At 31.6% G+C, this 21,002-nt stretch overlaps 1 protein-coding gene across 1 annotated transcript in view; it reads right to left on the bottom strand.

The window, feature by feature from the left end:
- LOC145334203 (uncharacterized) overlaps window positions 1-21,002 on the bottom strand; it is a 38,072-nt gene that overhangs the window by 3,849 nt on the left and 13,221 nt on the right. Inside the window, exons 2-8 of the mRNA XM_080179576.1 lie at window positions 6,756-6,839; window positions 6,309-6,348; window positions 4,895-4,950; window positions 2,587-2,645; window positions 1,880-1,928; window positions 1,258-1,406; window positions 481-613 (exon numbers count right to left, since the gene is read on the bottom strand). Coding sequence (XP_080035702.1) covers window positions 481-613; window positions 1,258-1,406; window positions 1,880-1,928; window positions 2,587-2,645; window positions 4,895-4,950; window positions 6,309-6,348; window positions 6,756-6,839 — 570 coding nt within the window. The remainder of the gene's footprint in view (window positions 1-480; window positions 614-1,257; window positions 1,407-1,879; window positions 1,929-2,586; window positions 2,646-4,894; window positions 4,951-6,308; window positions 6,349-6,755; window positions 6,840-21,002) is intronic.

The raw sequence follows: 21,002 nt of genomic DNA, 5'->3' as shown, positions 1-21,002 counted from the left end.
ATTAATTTTGGCCTCTGTGATTGGTGGATTTAAAAAATCTGCGCTCTGATTGGATGTCGTACATCATTCAACCAATTAGAGCGCAGGTAGTTTAAAATCCACCTATCCTATTGGTCAAAATTAATTAACTTAAAATGTATTTTCGCTTTTAGATAAAGAATTTTACAAAAAACGAATTTTATAAAAAATCCTTAAAATTTGATGCAGATTTCAAATCTACTCCCTACATTAAAATTCCGGAAAACTTTTATCTCTTACTGTTTATTACACTAGTCCCCAAAGTTTAATAATAAAGTATACTTATTTGTTGGATTTATATCTTTTATTAAATTTTGTTTGGTCAGTTCATTAAGTTGAGTGATCAAACGTTACAACCACTAATTGTAATCTACATATAGTGTAACTTTAAGTCTTATCACAGGGGATGGACATCAATCGATCGAGCATTGCCTTATCCCTTAAATATCTGAATTAAAACACCTTGTTTAAAGCCTTGATCCTGACGCCAAATTTAGCCTCTTCAAACTGTTCCTTGGAAGGTACAGCCTCTTTACTCTGGAAACCCATAGAAGCCATATGGTCAATAGAATCTCTGTTCTCCGGAATACTTGTCCTGAAAATTTAAATCAGCTGAGAAATAGTAGGTATATAAAAGTTAAATAATAGAGGCGCATAAGCTATATGTATGTCTGCCCACAAGGCAGTGACTATATCCCAATTTTATGTAAGGTCTTTGAAAGTTGCTAATAGAGTCGGAAATATAAATACAGCCGAGACACAAAATGTAATTTGGTGGAAGACGAAAAGGGTCTCAAACTGTTGGGGTAGGTAGTTGACTTGGAAATACAACTATACATTTACATTTATTGTAAATATATACAACTACAAAAATAAAAGCAGCTAATGTTAAGTCTAGAAGTATTTTGACTTGTAATGTAATAAATGCTTAAATATTTGCTGTTGTAAAGAACATTTACTCAAAATATTAAACTTTTTTGATTTGTGACTCGGATAAACATACAGATGGACAACCCCTAGTTATAGTAGTCATAACACCATAAGAAAGTCAATGTATAAAGAAGCACGGCAATTAAAAGATGTAATAAAAATAAAACAAGAGAGTGTAAGACAGTAAGAACCTCTTTACCAAAAAAATAACAAAAATACTACTATGTATTTATTTTGTAATGTTTGTTTAGTCTTCCAAATATAAACATACATTCAAAATCTGAAATTAATACAAAAATAAAACCATACCTAGCTTGTGGTATTCCTAACTTTTCAATGAAAGAAGTGTCCTGGGTAGGTTGCTGGCGAATGAAAGATGGTGTATCCTGTGTAGGTTGTTGGCGAATGAAAGATGGTGTATCCTGGACAGGTTGCTGGCGAATCTGGAAACTTGGAGTCTGGTAGAATACATTACTATAGATATAGCAGTAAGAAAGACAGGGAGTGAGAGAGAAAGAGAAAGACAGAGAGAGATTAAGTGAGAGAGACAGAGAGAAAGAGAAAAAGAGAGAAACTGAGAGAGAGAGAGAGAGAGAGAGAGAAGGAGAGAGAGAGAGAGAGAGAGAGAGAGAGAGAGAGAGAGAGAGAGAGAGAGAGAGAGAGAGAGAGAGAGAGAGAGAGAGAGAGAGAGAGAGAGAGAGAGAGAGATAGAGGAAGAGAATAAAACCTAATATAAAATAGCCTAAAACCATTCCGGGTCCTATGGAAAGCTTTGCTAAAATGGAGAACTCATCTGGTTCAGTATTCATTTAGATATTACGTTTCAGAATAAAAAAACATCCTGCTTTTCTTAATAGGATAGAGCTTCTTTTCTATTGCCATACTGTTATTATTAAATAAGCAGATTTTGTTACTCTATAGTAAAATATGCCTTGGGTGGCTTGGCAAATGCAAACAAATCTTGGCCATTGCTCTGCTCACTGAAATTAAATAAAATAAAAAAATATAAAAGCAAAAAGTTTCGAGATTGTTGAGATATACTGATGAAAAATTGAGCCTAGTTGTTCAGGGAATCAGCTTTTCCAAAATATGTCATACTTTTAATAGATTTGTAGTTTAATGTTACAAGCAGCGTTGCGGAGCCGTTTGATTTTGGTGCGGCTCCGGCTCAAACTCGAAATATTTTTTTCCCCACGTCTATCTTTGACTTTTGAAGGTTTCAAAGGTTCAATTTTTGATAAAAATGGACTTGAAAAACTTAAAGAGGCATTTGCACATGACAAATCAGAGTTACCAAATTATAATTTATAAAAATCTCTTTGCTTATATAGTCCGTAGCCGGAGCCGTTTTTAAACGAAAATTACGGCTCCGGCTCCAGCAAAATATGGCGGCTCCACGGCTCCCGGCTCCGGCTCCGCAACACTGGTTACAAGATTCCTCATTCCAGTTTAATTTTGTTTTGACCATTACGTGATTTTCAGCTGTTGTTGGGGGGCACCACATAGTGAAATTGACGACCTTTATGCCTGCCCCCCAATTAATATTTTAGATTTATTTTGCTTGTTGGTTATACCATATACCTGAATACCCTTTTGGTAGCAAGGTACATGGCCGCTGGTATATATGTATCTGCTTACCTGGCTAAGCCTGGAACATATCCTGAAGAACCAGCTGCCAGATTTCCTAATCCAGGAACCTGCAAATATTAAAATCTTAACTTATTTATTGGATTTATGAATTTATTTTTATTTGGATCTTACCAGATAATTGAATATTCTAATAAAATGAAACTTGTAGCTGGCTATAATAACGATCCCTCATCCACCCGCTTTACCCAATCCCCTCTTTTATACTACTGGATGAACGAACTGACTAATACGTGATGTTCAAGTTAGCAACCTAATTGAAGACAATTTTCCCCTTTCATAATATCGTAATTTATTCTATATCCATCGTTATCGTCCTATTTTTTAAATTCAATACTTGTTCCTTTCGCTGAAATTAATACGATATTATTTACTTGTCATATTTTGACGACAAAAAAAGTTTAAAAATCAATTAATAATTTCAATGAAAAGAGTTGCACTCTCTGCTGACATTTAACTGATTTAAAGTGATTAAGAAAAGAGTTTTCAGTCGTTATCAAATTTTTTTTCTTTTTAATGCCAAGGCCTCTATGTATAATGTATATAGCAGAATTATTCACATAGCAAACAAAAACCAACAAGTGAAATAAATCTAGAACATTTAAGCGGCAGATAAAAAGGTGTAGATTACTGCAAAGAATTTCCTCAAATTGATGACAAAATCCCCATTTATAATGTTTTATGTTTTTTGTACTATGTTGTTTAACCATAAGAGTATAAAACACTAGAGGGAGAAAGGGTTAAGTAAAAGTATTTTCCTATATCAATGACCTTGTGCAACTCTCAATTGGGTCTTTGCAAATCAACCAATGGTGTCGGGAATATTAACAAAGCCAAGTAGCAGAAAACAATTTGCAAGCAGATGAAAAGGTTTATTTGAAAATGGGGGGGGGGGGGGTAGTTATCTGTACTATGATATTGAAAAAGGTTCAATACGTATGGACATTATTGTCATTAGTAAAATTTTTAAACAAATTCAATGATTTAATGAACTTTATAATTACTTGAGCACGCTGTCATCCTTATATAATCATTTCAAACTAGAGCATGACTTCAATTTTTAAAAATAATTTTGTTTTCAAAATGTATTTTTTCGCAGTGAGATATGAGACATTGGGCTGTTTATTACACTAGTCCCTAAATTTTAATGCCGTTTTTTCATTCGTTGACTTTAAAACTTTGGGGGCTATTGTGGATCTTGACTGGTTGGTCCAAAAACTTGATTGTTCAAACGTTTCAACCACTAATTTTAGTCTACAGAAGGGGCAATTTTGTCTATCAGCATTGGGGATGTACCTCAATTTATCGGCCATTGTCTTATTTCTTTACATCCATGGTTTTTTCGACGGCAAATTAATTTAATTTTGTTTGTGTAATATTTTGTATTTGGTAGTTTACAAGTATTATTTATAGATTATGTCGTAGATATAAATTGGGATTTCATTTATAAATACCATTTCCACTTTGTCTCTAAATAATGGATGTAGAATATATGTGAATATTATTACAGGAAAAAAGTTTTATTTAGCTTGCTTACATGGAACTCACTTATTGGGGATCGGATGTGGTAAAGGGGGTGGAAGAGATTTGTTTTAGACTGTTGCGTTATATAGTTAATTATATAACATGAAAATCTGAAATAAGATCCAAGTAATAATATAGTCATACTCCTAATGTCTTTGATATTAACGTTAAGAATGAGATACAAAAATAGATACAAAAAAAAAAGAAAAAGAAAGACAGAATTTTAAATAAAGAGAAAGGAAAAAATGAGAAAGAATGTAAGAAAACTATGTAGATACATTCATAGATGAATGGATAGTTAGATAGATAGATTGTTAGATAAATGTTTGGATAGATATGTAGAAAAAAAAAATATAAACATCCTTATACTAAAGTAACAGGATGTCTATTTATGTGTTTGTCTGTGTGTTTGTGCCGAAGGATTTCGCTAACCGCTGAACCGATCAAGTTCTCCTTAAAAGGGTAGCTTTTCATAGGTCCCGGGAAGGTTTATAGCTATTTTAGGGGAGGGTACCACCACCCTCCCAAGATAAATCCAAAAAATTAATTTTTTTTCGTATAGAGACTTGAACGCAACATAGCAGCTTATAGTGACAATAAAAAAGGATGTTAATACATTTATATTGACCAATGGTGAAATGTATACTGGCCTGTCATTGGACATTTGTATAGTTTTGCGTCATTTTTATTCTATAGGCACTAAGCTGCTTTAAGTTTGACGCAAGTTTGAATTATAAGAAAAGCAAGGCAATTGTATAATTAAAGAAATATTAACCTTAATGTCTTGTTGTTGATTTTGGGAAAAAGGTGAAGAAACTGAATATACCAAGCCTAGAAAAATAAAAACAAGATTACAATTATCCAAAATAATCTAATAACTCGCTAACCACTGAACCGATATTGTCCATCTTTTATAGTGAAAATATAAGACAAAGCTAAAATTGTGTCAAAAAAATGTGACGTCATAAAAATGAGGGATTATTAACCTATTTTTTAGAGGTTTTCTTTCCTACTTATCCTCTCATCTCCCTCATTTTTATGACGTCACATGGATAATTTTCAAAACAATTTTGACACAATTTGGGCTTTGTCAAAATATAGATATTCACGAAATAATTTTTTTATAACACTTAAGCTAAATGTAGTAGTTTTTTTTTGTAAAAAGACCGAGAGACGGACGGTATAATTTAAAGAGGAGCTACACTACAATTAACAACTCTATTACACATGATCTTAGTTTCCTTTTCAAATCAGAGAATAATAATGTTATGGCAATGGATGTAGAATATACGTGGATATAATGACAGGGGGAAAAATTTCGTCAATTTAGATTGCTAACATGTAACTCGTTTATTGGTCAGTTCGTTCCTCCAGTAGAAGTGGAGGAGATAAGGAAATGGAGGTGGAAGTGGGATATTTTAGTCAACTGCAATTTTACTTTAAAACACAGCAAGAAAATTTGGTGTAGGATCCAAGTGATAATATATCCATTGTTTTCAAATCAAAAAATAATAATGTTATTTCTGAGACATGGAAAGGGATATGTCAACTCAAGATGATCATCTTGGTAAAAGAATAGATGTATCTGTCTGTCAGTATTATTAAGTTAGTTTAAATAGGGAAACTCAAACTAAAGGACGTGTAAGCTTATTTCTCGTATTCATTCGAATCCGGTAGATAGGAACCGGTTCTCATCCATACGAAAAAACTATGTCTAGCATCGTGTTATATCCAGCTTTCTACGAATATAAAAATGTACAATCATAACATTAAAACCAGTTTTTTTAGCCCGTGCCTTCGGCAACTCGGGGCTAAAAAACTGGTTTTAATCTTATAATTGTACATTCTATATCCGCGGAAAGCCGTTTATAATACGATGCGAAATAACTATTATTTGTTTAAACTAATTTCTTTAAACCATTTTTTTTTATGGGTTTTTAGAGGTTTTTGTGTGCGTGGAGGAAGGGGAGGGTACTATACCCCCAAAATTTTTGGTAGTTGTAAATTTTTGAAAGTAACATTCTCTTAGCCAACCCTTGCAAAACTTGTTAATATTATAACAATAATTCCTATATAGCGACACTATTTGTTAATGTAAGTTGGTCCTTATATTAGAATTCATTAGTTCGCTGTTTTGAATAATGTCATTCCCGATAATATTATAACTTAACAAACACAATTTAACTTACCATCATTTAAAAAGTTGTTAATGTGCATCAAATCAAGTCCCTGAAAATAAAATAATCATTAACAAATATCATCCATGTGAAAAATTTCGTAATGGGTTGTAAAGAATGATTCTTTTTTGATGTCTTTGGAATATTTCATTTTTTGGGGAAAGTTTACCTCCGCAATCCAAAGAGAAATAAGTATAACCCATTAAGAAAACCATTGAAAATATTGTTGTTTGGAAATTACATATATTTTTAAAATACTCCCATTTTGCCAAGTGGTTGAAAAAACAATGATATTCTGCGCGGCAATAGCGCAAAATAGGCCTCTAGGCCCTATAGCTATTTTAGTCCTCTAAATAACTTAATTCCTCTCTTTTATCATTTTCTCTATGACCCAAATATTTATTACGCCATTGAGGAGTCGATCCTATCACCTCCCTGACAACTAGCAGATGCGCTTACCTGAAAAGTAATGAAAGGTCCACCATTGGTTGGCTGTTGACTATCTCCTTTGCTCTCTCCCCATAACAAGAGGACTAGCAACAACTAAAATAGGACATTTGGGTAATTTGGAAACCTTAATAATGTACAACATGATTATAAATATATATTTCTTATACTATATCTGTTTTTAGACTCATATCATTTGAATATATTTTAAAAAACAAAACACAATTGTTTGATATTTGGTTGGTTTAAATTTATTTCTGTTACATTCTTCTTTTTGAGGGGAATTATTCCCTCGAACAAAAACAATTTGCCTTCTTTAAATTTTTTTTTATCTATCGATTTAATTTAAAGCCTAGTATTTCAATAATTTTAATAAATATCTTTGATTCTTGGCCAAATAAAAACTTGAAGGCCTTTTAGATATCATCCAAAGACCTGACCTTTTGAAATTATTTAAGCTAAGACAGACAAACCAATGCATAAAAAGTATAGAATAGCTATGCTACCAAAAATGGTCAGTTTGTCAAAATGTGCGATAAAATCAAATTATTTTGAACACGAGATATACAAGGACAATTATGTACACGAGTAGCGCAGCTACATCATCTTTTTAGATTCATTTTTTCAAAGTATATACATCTAAGTATTTGGCAACAATTATCATTGCGTGTCAAATGCACTGCAGGGCCCTCATAGCCCTTACTTAACCTAACCTAACCTAACTGACCAGTAACCATCATTTTTTGGGGGTAATGACTTATTTTTACTTGGATCTTACACCAGATTATTAAAGTGAAACTTGAAACTGGCTAAAATAACAAAACTTCTCACCATCCACCCCTTTAATCCGTCCCTCCAATCCAACTCAATAAAATTACTGACCACTAAATGATGTCCACGTTAGCAACCTATATTGACGATTATTTTTCCCGTGTCAATATATCCGTGTATTCTACATCCATTCCTGTGATTCACTTTTATTTGTGGTGAATTTCTATAGTTATCACTGCAAATATTATTTTAGGGACGAACTTACAGATCTTAGTTATAGAATAGATGCAACTTTAAAGTGTTTAAAACATATTATGGTCAACACGAAGACACATGGATAAGTATCATTATAAACAAATAAAAATCATATTTGTTTACTTAAAATTCTAGGGGATAAATTTCAGACAATAGACAATAATATTAATTATTCGCAACGTATTTCCCCGGATACTAAAATTGAAACCAGTTTTCTAGTTTTAAAATGCCCAGGCTAACAAAATAAGTATTAATATTTAGATTTATATTATTTAAATTCGTAGAAAAGTGTCTGTAGTACGATGCCATACATGATTTTTTTAGTATTGCTGAGAACCAGTTCTAATCCAACGGATATTTATCAGTTTTGAAGCCATACTAAAAATATTTGACAATATCCTTTTTTCGTAAACTTAATATTTTACCCAAAGATAATCATATCTTTTTCTGTCCTGAGGTGAATTCTTAAAAAAACTTTTGCCCCACTAAAATCAGTTTGCCCCACTAAAATTTTATTGGGGCAAAGTTATCCCCTCTAAAGTTTTAGTTTGCCCCACGTTTTTAAGGAATTCACTTCTGTTCTAGTTTTCATTTTCTTGAATTTTCATCTGTGTTCTTAAATTTCAAAATCATATTTTAAATTGCAATAAAACCAACAAGAACAAGTTAATTCTAATGCTCGTGGCTACCATTATTATTACTTACCGACTGCCCTATCCACTTTGGTTATAGCTTTTGAAGGGGGGAAGAAGCAACAAAATAGCTTTAAACCTTCCCAAGATATTTAATCTTGAGAGTTTCCCTGTAAAGATAACTTCTACTGGCTATCAAATTCCAATATCAAAGCTATAAAAGAAGTAATTACTATTTTATTTAGAAAGGATTAGAAGGAATGTATTGGCTTATAAACAGACGCAACTATTTACTACAGAAAATAGCGAAATAAAAATATATATTCTATAGTAGCTGAGCTACTAAAAATGACCTTTATACTAAATTTAAAATAATATCAAATATCTTGTATAAAAACAATGCTGTAAGGGTTGTCTCATACCAGGGAAGGAGGGGACATTTGGCTGTTTATTACACTAATCTCCAAAGTTTTGTAAATAGTTTTCTTTTTCGTTGGCTTAATAACGTTTGGGACTTTTATTAAATTTTGATTGGTTAGTTCAATGAGTTAAGAGTTTAAACGTTTCAACCCATAATTGTAATCTACAAAAGGGGTAATTTTATGTATCAACATTGGGGATGTACATCAATTTATAAAGTAAAAAACTTTTAAAAAATTAATCATATGATTAAAGTAAAACAATATAGATGGTATGGGTTAAATCACTGCATGTCCGCACCTCGTGGACCCTTTGCCGACTTTCATTGGGGTCTTTAATATCAGTGAATTGCGCCGCAGCCAAGTTGATACAAAAGAGCACAAAGAAATTTGCTAGCAGACGAAAAAGGTCCCCAAGACTGGATCCAAGTAGTTGTCTGGATTATATAAGCATGTAAACATCACAAAAGTCTAATATCAAATATCGTTGATAAAAATGTAATACTGCAAGAATTTGACCTTTACTTGTCGCAATGGCGTAATCATGAATTTGTATAATTTTTTAATCAAGTTTAATTTGACATTTTGCCTACGAAGATCAGAGAGATGTTTTATGATGAACAAGAAAAATCATATACATAAGTAACACAAATATGTCTAATTATTGTAAAATGTCAAAAAATTATAAGTGTCTGTTTTTATTAATATAAATTAGGAAAATTTAATTTTTAACAGCTTTTAACCTACCCAACCTTTTATAAAGATGCAATGCATGTCTACAACTCATTAAAACAAAAGCAGAAAAAAACATCAAATATCTATTAATTTATGATAAACTAGCAGATACGCCCCCTAGAAGCCTCTAGGGGCACTAAAGGTAGGAGGGGGAAAAGTCGACCTCATCTCATTTTAAATTTGAGTTTCAACAAAATAAGAAAAATATTTTTTGAGGGAGGTGGTGAAGACACCCTCCCTAAAAATAGTTTACAACCTTCCCAGGACCTATAAAAAGCTTCACTGTAAAGGAGAACAATATCGGTTCAGCGTTTAGCGAGATCCTTCAGGACAGACAAAAAACGCTTACTACTTTATACAATAGGATTAAAAATAAGGAGGGTTATTTTTGGCCTATGTCTATCCACTGCTCGGGCCTTAACCCTGCAGGGAAATTAACTACGGTGCTCTAACCCTGCGGGGCTACCCAGTACCCAATATAGCTACCTGGGCCCACCCTTTTAATTCTAGATTATTAAAATACTAAGTGGCAGAGGGTATTGTGCTTAACAAGGCACTATGAGGGAAAACGCTGCATCACTGATTTAATTAAAAATTAAAAAGTATTAATTTCATCTCTAAAATCAGTAAACCATGACAGACAAATTTCTATTCATAGATCCAAATAAATCCAACTTAAACTTATTTTTCCTTGTCATCAAAAATGTGAAAAGTTCATAAATTTTTTTTTCCAATTGAATTACTTGTTATCATTTTTCTATTGAACATGGGATACCGATGAAAAGTTGACAAAGCACAAAATGAAATAGTACACATTATAATATTTATTTACTTTGAAATAAATTTATATTAATTTAAGACAAACGACACTTTAGAGTGGCCTGAGCCTAGATGGATCCTATCAACTTTTCTCTCAGGCTCATTAACACGGGCATTTAGAGTAATTAACCTCCTTTCTGGCTTTCATACAACTTATTTGGTGGCAGAAAGTTTTTATATTTCTCAATAATTTTTATACAAGTAACTCCTTTTTTTTATTAACTAGTTTACCCACCACTAGCCCATAGGGAGGGGTGTGGGGGGGGGGATGGGTGGTGTAGTAGAAAAAGCCTAAAACCACTCCAAGACGTTTATGAAGCTTCCATTTAAAGTATAAACAAATCAAACCATAATTTTTTGAGATCTTTAGCTTCAGACAGAATACCTTAATACTTTATATTATTGGGTTGAAAGGAGAATTAAGTCCAATTTTAGCAAAGATAAAAGGCAATAAGTTCAAATAAATTAAAACTATATGTTGATAGATGCAAAAATATTTAATTTCAACCACAAAGTTAAATGGTTCAAGTCCCTAAGCTGTATAGCTAAAATAACTGTCCAATCACGACAATGGAGCAATTTAAAAAGAAACCAAAGAAAGTTAAAAGTGTACACATAATTAGTTTTATGTGAACTTATGTTATAATTTCTGATTTCTAGAGTTTTTTCCTTAGTATTGCACTTTTCAGGACAAATACATCCAATAAGTTTATATCATTTTAGTGATGAAATATATATAAACAGACAGACAAACAAATATGAAAAAGAGGTATATTTATTGAAACAAGGATAGACAGACAGACAGACAGACATGCAAACGGACAGATAGGAAGGCTCACAATTGCAAATTTAGCAGACAGAAAAAAAAAGAAGAGAAACAGTCTCCTTTACAAATGAGACTTACAGCTGCGATTCTTTATAGCATAAGTATTGCTAGGATTAATATTAAAAAATTAATATAATTAGGTCTAGACAAATCTTATATGAAATGGAATAAACTATGGTTTGATAAAACTACTCAACCGAGACCAATTTTTTCTCATATAAAACAGTAAGCTAAAATAATGCTATTCAGCGAACATATACGGAATGTATGGCTTTTCCGTTGTTTTTACCTTTCTTCTGTTTATGTTTATCTATAATAAAAAGTAGCTTGATGTCTGTCCGTCTGTCCGCCCATCCCTGAAGATCTCGGTAACCACTGAAAAGATCAGATTCTACTCTTTAGGGTATATACCTATTGGTCCTGTGGTGGTTTTAAGCTATTTTCTTGGGGGGTGAGACACGTTTAATTGAAAGTGTCCAAATTTTCGAACCACTAATTGTAAGGGAATAATTTTGTGTACCATCATTGGGGATGTACATTTAGATCCTTTAGATCCCTGAGTAAGTAGTCTATGATTGTGTCTTGAAATGCTTAAACGAATTCTTAACTTTGGAACTTTAAAAATTGAAGAAATTTTTATGCTATACCATTACTCCGGTTTCTGCACCCCATCAAAGATCAAATAGCAGTCGTATATCCAAATATGATTAAAAAATGTGCGGAAATTGGTGCACATCTTACCCCAACATTCACGTGTAAGACAGAATTGTCTAATTTCTAGACACGTGAAATTTTACATTTTCCTCCCATAATTTTTTTTAGTTGTCACATTTCAGATTTACTTTTAAGTTCAATGAAAAAAAGTAAAATAATAAATAAGATTCCAAGTTAAAAATTTGTTTAAAAGCGTGCGAAGGTGGTTGGATGCAACCCTCTACACCCCCATAATAGAAATATAAGAATAGAAGCATATTCTGAACCCTTTTTTCGTCAAATCTAAGAAGGAACATTTCTAGCAGACAAAAGTATTGCTTACTTTCGACTCAAGCTGATGTGGATTCTTAAAAAATGATAAACTCGCTAGACCCCCTCTGTGAAAAATATGTTGATATAAACTTCAAATAGATTTATTACTAATTGAATCTTACATCAGATTATCATGTACTCTCATAAAGTTAAACTTGAAGCTGACTAAATAGTACTCCCCCCCTTCCCCCCATCGCCTCTCATCCTACTGGATGAACGAAATGATCAAAAAATGATGTCTATGTTAGCACGTATATTCTAAATCTATGTTAACCGTCCATTGTTTATAGTATATATTTGTAAATTAAAGGTTAGGATATCCAAAAGTGTTCTTTGAACTAGACAACACAGTAATTAGAGAGGAATCTCATAGATTTAAAAAAAATCATATTGTTTCTCCTACCGGGTAGCTAACATATCTATTAATTACCCTTAAGAAAATTTACTAAGAAATAATTGATTTTAATGGATTTTTTAATATAAAAATATACTTAAACTCATATATAAGCAATGTCATATATAGTGATTTAAAGATTATACTGTTATTGTTACCCATTTCTACTATCTTAATGTGCTTTATAGAATACTATTGCCAAAAAACAAATGTGAGCATATGTTTCCATTACTATGGATTGTTAGGACTTTTAGACAAACGTCATACAATTAAAAGTTTGGCTGCACTAGTTGAGTTAAAATGTTATAAGGACTTCAGGGATCTAAAGGGATAAGACAATGCCTGATTAATTGTTGTATACCCCCATATGATGATAAACAAAATCACCCTTCTGTAGATTACAATTAAAAATGTTGAAAAAATAGGACACTCAACTAAATGAACCAACCAATCAAGATTTAATAAAAGTCTCCAAGGTTGTTTTAAAACTTTGGGGACTAGTGTAATAAACAGCCCAGTCACCCCCGTTCTCTTAAAACACTCAACTAAATAAACCAACCAATTAAAATTCAATACAAGTCTCCACGGTTGTTAAGCCAACAAACAAAAAAACAGTAGTATAAGACTTTGGGGGCTAGTGTAATAATCAGCCCAATGTCGTCTCCCTCTCTGTAAGGACCTACCATCAACCATCCCAGGAGATAAAAATTGTGAGTGTCCCCTAATATCTATCAAATAACAAAGAATATTATTCAAAGTTTTTTTGTTTTGTTTAATTTTCTCAACTCAATTCGGAAGTTACATAAAATCAGTTTTTCCTTTATTAAATAACTAGCGGCTTCGCCCCTAACATCAAAGGGTAAGCGAGTGGCTAGAAAAATAGCTTTAAACCATTCAAAGACATAAATATGAAAATAAATTAGCCTAAAACCATCACTGGACCTTTGTGAAGCTTTCCTAAAAAAGGGAACTCAATCGGTTTAGAATTATTGAGATCCTAAACTGTAGACTAACAATTTTAATAGTTATTTCTCGCATCGTATTATAAACGGCTTTCCGCGGATATAGAATGTACAATTACAAGATTAAAACTAGTTTTTTAAGCCCCGAGGTGCCGAAGGCACCAGCTAAAAAAAATGGTTTAATCTTTTCATTGTACATTTTTATATTCGTAGAAAGCTGGATATAATACGATGCTAGACATAGTTTTTTCGTATGGATGAGAACCGGTTCCTATCCACCGGATTTGAATGAATACCAGAAAATATTATACTTTATTAAATAGGATTGCCCTTAGGAAGATAAATTAAAAGTAGCCGTGTAAATCAAATTGAAATGTCAAAAAAGAGTTTGGAAAACCATAAAGGATTAGAAAATATATACATACAATAGCTGCAAGTAATATATAAGAAAATTAGGATACAGATACATATTATAAAAAAAGGCTTCATATATGTATATGATATAATGATATTCCTAATAAATATAGAAAAAATTCGCCTTTAACAACAGTAAATTGTATTACAGTAATATAAAATGGAAACCTGAGGACGATTTCGTAACTGTAAAGTTTCAAAAATAAACAACCGAAAGCAATACCTTTGAACATGCAACTGCACCAAAAACACTTCTATAATTTGTATTTACTACTGGCAACGCCCCCTTATAGCCTCTTGGGTGGAGAATATTTTCTCTCTCTGTCCGATTTCTCTTGGAAGAGTGGAAACTCCCCCAAAATATAATTTTATAATCCTTTCTTGAACCTATCGAATCTTCACTGTGAAGAAGAATCATATCAGTCCAACAGTTAACTAGATCTTAAGCTTGTTACAGACATAAAGACATACATCTTGCTACTTTAACGTACAGATGATGAGCGTTACATATCAATAATATATCAGCCATGAACAATAATTAAATAATAATTCTAATAGCGATGATATTAATGTGTAAATTTATTTGCAGTGTAACTATCCCTGTACAGAAAAGGTGAAGACTAAATCTCGGTTACTATGCAGTTGAGAATATATTGCCAGAGGCGGACTAGAATATCATTTCTTAATAATACACGGGTAAACCAGGAATATAAAGGGATAAGACAATGGCTGATATATTGATGTACATAACAAATGATGACACACAAAATTACCCATTCTGTCGAATAAAATTAGTAGCTGACACTCAAATTTATGAACCAACAAATCAAAATTCGATGAAAGCCCCCAAAGTTGTTAAGTCAACCAAAAAGAAAACTTTGGATACTAGCGTAATAAACAGCCCATTGTCCCCTCTCTCTCTGCTTAATAAAACACGGATAAGCACAGGGTTTGTCAAGAAATAAAAAGATGGGAAGGCAAGCCTCACAAACTTTATTAATAAGGAGTGTGTTTTTACCGCATAAAACTCTCTTCCGTACACCTAATTCTATAATACAACGTAGCTTGATGTCTGTCTGTCCCTTAAGATCTCTGTAACCACTGAAACGATTGGATTCTACCCTTCAGGAAATATATCTACTGATCCTGTTGTGGTTTTAGGCTATTTTCTCAACCCCAACCATCCACCCCCCCAAAAAAAAACAAAAAAAATCACACCCAATTTTTTATGATGGGCAGATACCTATTTTTTTAAAATTACCTCTTGGGGCAAAGCTGCTAGTATAATTATAAAGGAAATAAAGACTATGCAAAAAAAAGATAGTATCTAACTACATTGTAATGTCAGGACTTCAGACAAAAGGCATGCAATCAAATTGGTTGTCTGTTAGGTGTTACTTTACAAATTGACATTATATGCTTAGGGGAAATCTGGAATATAAAAAATGATGATTATGTTAAACTAAAGGGGTATGATTTTATATACAAATGTCGATCTCAATCTAATGGAGGTGGGGTTGGTATATATTTAAAAAAAGGTATTGCATTCAAGGAAATAAAAGCTTTATCTAGATTTGAGGAAAAAATAATTGAAAGTTTAACTTTAGAGATTAGTATTGGGAAAAATGATAAAATATTTCTAACAAACGTCTATAGATCAAATTGTAAACATCCTAATCTAACTGAAAGTGAGCAGTTAGACAGGTTTATCAACTTGTTCTCTGACTTACAAGCAGATCTAAATAGCCGCAGATACCCTTCCTATATTATTGGGGATTTAAATTTTGATCTATTAAAATTTGATCAACATGATAAAACTAGATCACTGCTTGAAAATAGCTTTGCAAATGGTTTCTTAGAATTAATCTCATTGCCCACTAGGATCACTCATACAAGTGCTACTCTCATAGATCATATTTATACCAATGATAATAAAAATAAGTTTGAGTCATTTATTATTACAGCAGATATTTCTGATCATTTCCCTACTTGCACTATTATTCTTGACAAAGTTAAAGAGTCTGGTCCTGTTTTTATTCAAACTCAAAATTTTAGTGAGGAAAATATTTCCTCTTTTAAACAAGATATGTTAAATGCTGATTGGAGTTCAGTGTCTAATAATTACAGTACTCAAGATGCATATAATAAATTCTATAGTATTTTTAATGAGTCATACTCAAGACATTTCCCATTTAAAAAAGTTAAACTAAATAAAAATATTCATAAAGTTGAACCTTTTATGACAAATGCTTTACTTAAATCTAGAAAGACAAAATTTGAGTTATATGACATTAAACTTAGAGAACCAACTCAAGAAAACATTTCTAAGTACAATGAATATAGAAAATGCTATAACAAAGCAATTAAAACAGGGAAGAAATTGTATTTTCAAAAATCTTTTGAAGAAAATAGGAATGATTTGAGAAAAACATGGTCAATATTAAGGGAAGCAATAAGGAAGCACAATGACAAAAGTTCAGTCATAACTGAAATTTTTAGTGATGGGGTTTACTATAAGGAGGGGAAAGATATTTCTAACAAATTTAATGAATTTTTTACAACCATTGCAGATGATATTACATCTAAAATAAATCCATCTGATAGAGACTGCACTTATTATACCACTGCATCTGACTCCATATTTTCATTTACTCACATTCAGCCTAAAGATATAGTAACAATTGTAAATGGCCTAGAGTCTAAATCAAGCCAAGACATGCTAGGTGTTTCTAATAAACTTATGAAAAAAATCATTGAAGATATTGCTATTCCTCTCACTCACATTATAAATTTATCCTTACAGTCAGGCAACATTCCAAATGAGCTCAAAATAGCCAAAGTTTTGCCAATTTTCAAACTTATAACAAAAGAATCTGATCTATTAAGTAACATGTCTAATTATAGACCAATAAGTCTTCTGCCAATCTTCTCAAAAATCCTTGAAAAAATAGTTGCAAATAAACTTACTGCATATCTTGATGAAAATAACCTTATTTACAAACATCAATATGGCTTTCAGAAAAAAAAGTCAACCATACAGCCCATTTTTCATCTAATAAATGAAATTGTAAAGAATAGTAATGATAAAAAGTATACAGTTGGAGTCTTTTGTGATTTACAAAAGGCTTTTGATTGCTGTTGTCATAGGATCTTGCTGGACAAACTTTCTAAGCTTGGAATCAATGGTACAGAATTGACTTGGTTTAAAAATTACTTAGCAAATAGACAACAATTTGTTTACATTAACAATGAAAAGTCTGATATGAAATATATTAACAAAGGTGTACCTCAAGGATCTATTTTAGGACCCTTACTATTTTTAATTTATATCAATGACTTAGCTAAATGTACTACTCTATTTACATTACTTTTTGCTGATGATACCAGTTTTTTAATTTCGGGTAAAAACCTTCATGATATTATTAGTATTCTTAATATTGAATTAAGAAAAATAACTTATTGGTTTAGAACTAATGAGTTAAGCCTACATCCATCAAAAACTAAATTTATGATATTTACAAAAGATGAATCAACAATTGACTTTGATAGCATTAGTATTAATCTTGATCACAATAATGATAACCAAAATGATCCAAATTTGGTACACAAACTTTCATATGTCAACTCAAGGAGTGAAACTCCTGCAATTAAATTTCTAGGTGTTTATCTAGATCCTAAATTAAACTTTAAATATCATATTGATATGATAAATAAAAAGATTTCACGCTCATTATTTGCTATAAATGCTGCAAAACATATTATTGGCGGAAAAGCATTGCAAACTCTATACAACTCACTTGTCCATAGTCATCTTACATATTGTGCCCCAATTTGGGGAAGTGCAGCAGCATCAACTCTTGATAAAATTGTAAAACAGCAAAAAAAAGCACTGAGAATAATTACCAACTCAAAATATAATGCACATACTACAATCTTATTTAAAAATTTAGAAATTCTTCCTGTAACTCAACAAATTGTCTATTCTAAATTACAATTTATGTTTGATTACGTTAATCATAGGCTTCCATGTTCTTTTGATAACTTATGGATTAGAAATAGCACAAGAACAACAAGAGTTCTTAGAAATAATCAACAGTACAATGTTCCATTTGTTAGACTTGAATCTTTTAAAAAATTCCCTTACTCTGATCTACCAAAGTTATGGAATGAAATCATTATTCCTAATACTAATCCTAATCCTGAAAATGATAATAATAATGACGAGGTTATGTATACTTTTAGCACAGTTATGTCAAGAAAACAATTTTGTATGAAACTTAAAGATTTTTTATTGGAAAAACTTAATTTTATTTGTAATAGAGAAAACTGTTCTGAGTGCATAAATTGATTTCATAAAAAAACCTGGTGATTTTTTTAAGGAGGGGGGGGGGGGTTGTCTTTTTTTGGCGGGGAGGGGAGGGTTGAATATAGGGCAAAAGTCAAAGTGGCATTCTATAAAAAGATATTATTTTGAATTGAGAAATTTTCTGTTTTTTTGAAAAATAATACAATGACATAGGCTTGAAGTATTGCTTTTTTTCCTTTTTATGAATTTTTTTCTTCCTCCTTTCTTTTTAAATTAAATCTCTACTTATTAATCTTCAATGATATTTTAAAACTTAAAATATGGTATTAAACTTATATACAACAATGATCCATCTTATTATTTTTTATATTTGATTTATTTTGTTTTACTTTTCTCTAAATTCCTTCATCTATTTTTTTTTCTCCATCTTTCTTATTTTTTACTGATTTCTCTTACATAATATGAATGTTTATTTGTGTTTTTTTCCTTTTTTTACCATCCTCACAACTCAATTTAACTAAATTAAAGTTTCAATTTTCCCTTTTTACAATTAATTTGTTTTATATTCTTTTTTTTTTCTTTTCGTCCTCCTTAAAAAGGGGCTCCAGGAATCAAATACACTATCCCCATTTTGGTCAAGATAGTACTCCTGTAGCTCCTGGTGCATATCCTAAAAAAAATTTTTCCTTTTATTCCACCAATTTATATTTAGTTAATAATTAAACTTAGTATATATTATAATATTTTTGTATGAGACTAAACATCATAATGTAAACTCTAAATTGTCAATAGATAGCAGCAATTTAGAGTATTTTATGTGCTATCTCCTAAGCTAGGGGGTACCTGGCAGCACCAAATAAACATTATTATTATTATTATTATTATTATTACAAAATACCTTAAATATTTTAATTATACTTTTATATTTTATTAAATTCCTTGAACCCTGATTTGGACGGCTTTTTCGTGGCTTTACGTAATTAGGGGGAAGTGTTAGGGTGTTCTTGCAGAACAGCAGAGATATAATTTTAGAGTAGATGTGCTTACTTAAGGAGTAAATTATAGCACTTTTATTAATTATTAACCTATGATTTCAATATTTCAATTGCCTACAAACCTTTTCATTTTAATATTTTACTTTTATTCCCCAAATATTTTTGCTCGTTATTGTTATACTATTTATGGATAGTTGAAACGTTTACACACTCAACTAAATGAACCAACAAATCAAACTTCAATAAAAGTCACCAAGGTTGTTAGGCCAATGTATAAGTAAACGGCATTATAAGACTTTTAGGACAAGTGTAATAAACAGCTTAATGTTCCCTCCTTCTCTGGCATTAATAAGGTTTTTTTTTTCATTTTTGCTTCAACATTAAAACACTAAAATGTAAGAAGATGAATTTAAACAACTTATTAAACTTGAGAAGAAAAACGGGAAAGCTAGAAAGTGATTTATGAGTCGTTTTAAATAGATTAATTTCTTTTGAAAGGTCAAAAATACCAATGGGTATAATATAACTTGGATCCTACACCTGAGTTTCGTGTTCTCTATTTATGTGAAATACTACGCGGGCTAAAATAACGATAACCCACAGACCACGCCCTTTACACCATCCCATCCTCTTTCACTAGATGAACTAACTGATCAATAGTTTCATGTTAGCAACATAAATTTACAACAATTTTTCCCACTGTCATAATATCCACGTGTAATCTGTATCCGTTTTCCAGAGTTTTTAATTTTTAAGAATAACGGGAAACTAAGCATATTATCACTATAATTAACTTAAAGGACTGAAAAGGTGAGTTGTAAACTATCATGAGAATCTTCATAAAAAAAATTTGCAATTTAAAACTAAAAAAGGAGATAATCAACACAAAATAATGCATGTTTGACAAATACACATGCCAAAATCCCAAATCCAAAGCTGTACTACTTACAATTCGTAATTTTAGTTCAAATATTGCATATTTCTGGCAATCTTTTTTTTTTCAGGGAGGAAAATGATAAACACGACTAAATTTGTCTTCACTCTCTTCCCCCCCACAATAAAGATAAAGATGATGATGATCACCAGGGGGCTTGGGGTAGCTTCTGGTTCTAGACCTCTCAGCGCACCTGACATAGCAGCAGTAGGAACTATTTTGAACGTTTTTAATTATGAAGCAGTGTTAAGCCAAGATTCGAACCTATCACCTCCTCGACGTCGAGTGAACGCGTAACTTGTTGAGCCACGGTCGCGGGTTTATAAAGATAAAGATAGTTAAGAATATGAGAAAGGAAGGGATTGAGGTTGGTGTATATTTATTGTCTACTGTCCTATCCCCATATCCCTGGTTGTTGCATATAATTTGAATGCCCTGATTCGCAGAATGAAAGGTCAAGAATCAGTCAACTTTTGGTACATTCACTTATTTTGAAAGAGGACCACCCCAAACACCTGACCCATGACTTATGTTTAGTAGGAGAAACACAACCAAAACGAATTTTTAAGGCCTTAGATACAAAAGCTAAGAAAAAGCATTACAATAAAGCCTTTAACATCTTCAAAACTTCTAAAAATAATATCTTAAATCTAATTCAGCCCCCCAAACCCCGAACATTTTGCATTCACTCATACTTTTAGCATTTTAGTCAGGAATTAAGGAACAAGAAAATGGACGATGAATGGATGTTTTCTTATTATTATGAAAAAA

Source organism: Acartia tonsa, chromosome 12 (genome assembly GCF_053477335.1).
Source record: "Acartia tonsa isolate MP-2025a chromosome 12, ASM5347733v1, whole genome shotgun sequence".
NCBI lineage: Eukaryota > Metazoa > Arthropoda > Copepoda > Calanoida > Acartiidae > Acartia > Acartia tonsa.
Note: the sequence above shows the minus strand (reverse complement) of the source record. Positions and strands in the feature narration are given on the sequence as shown.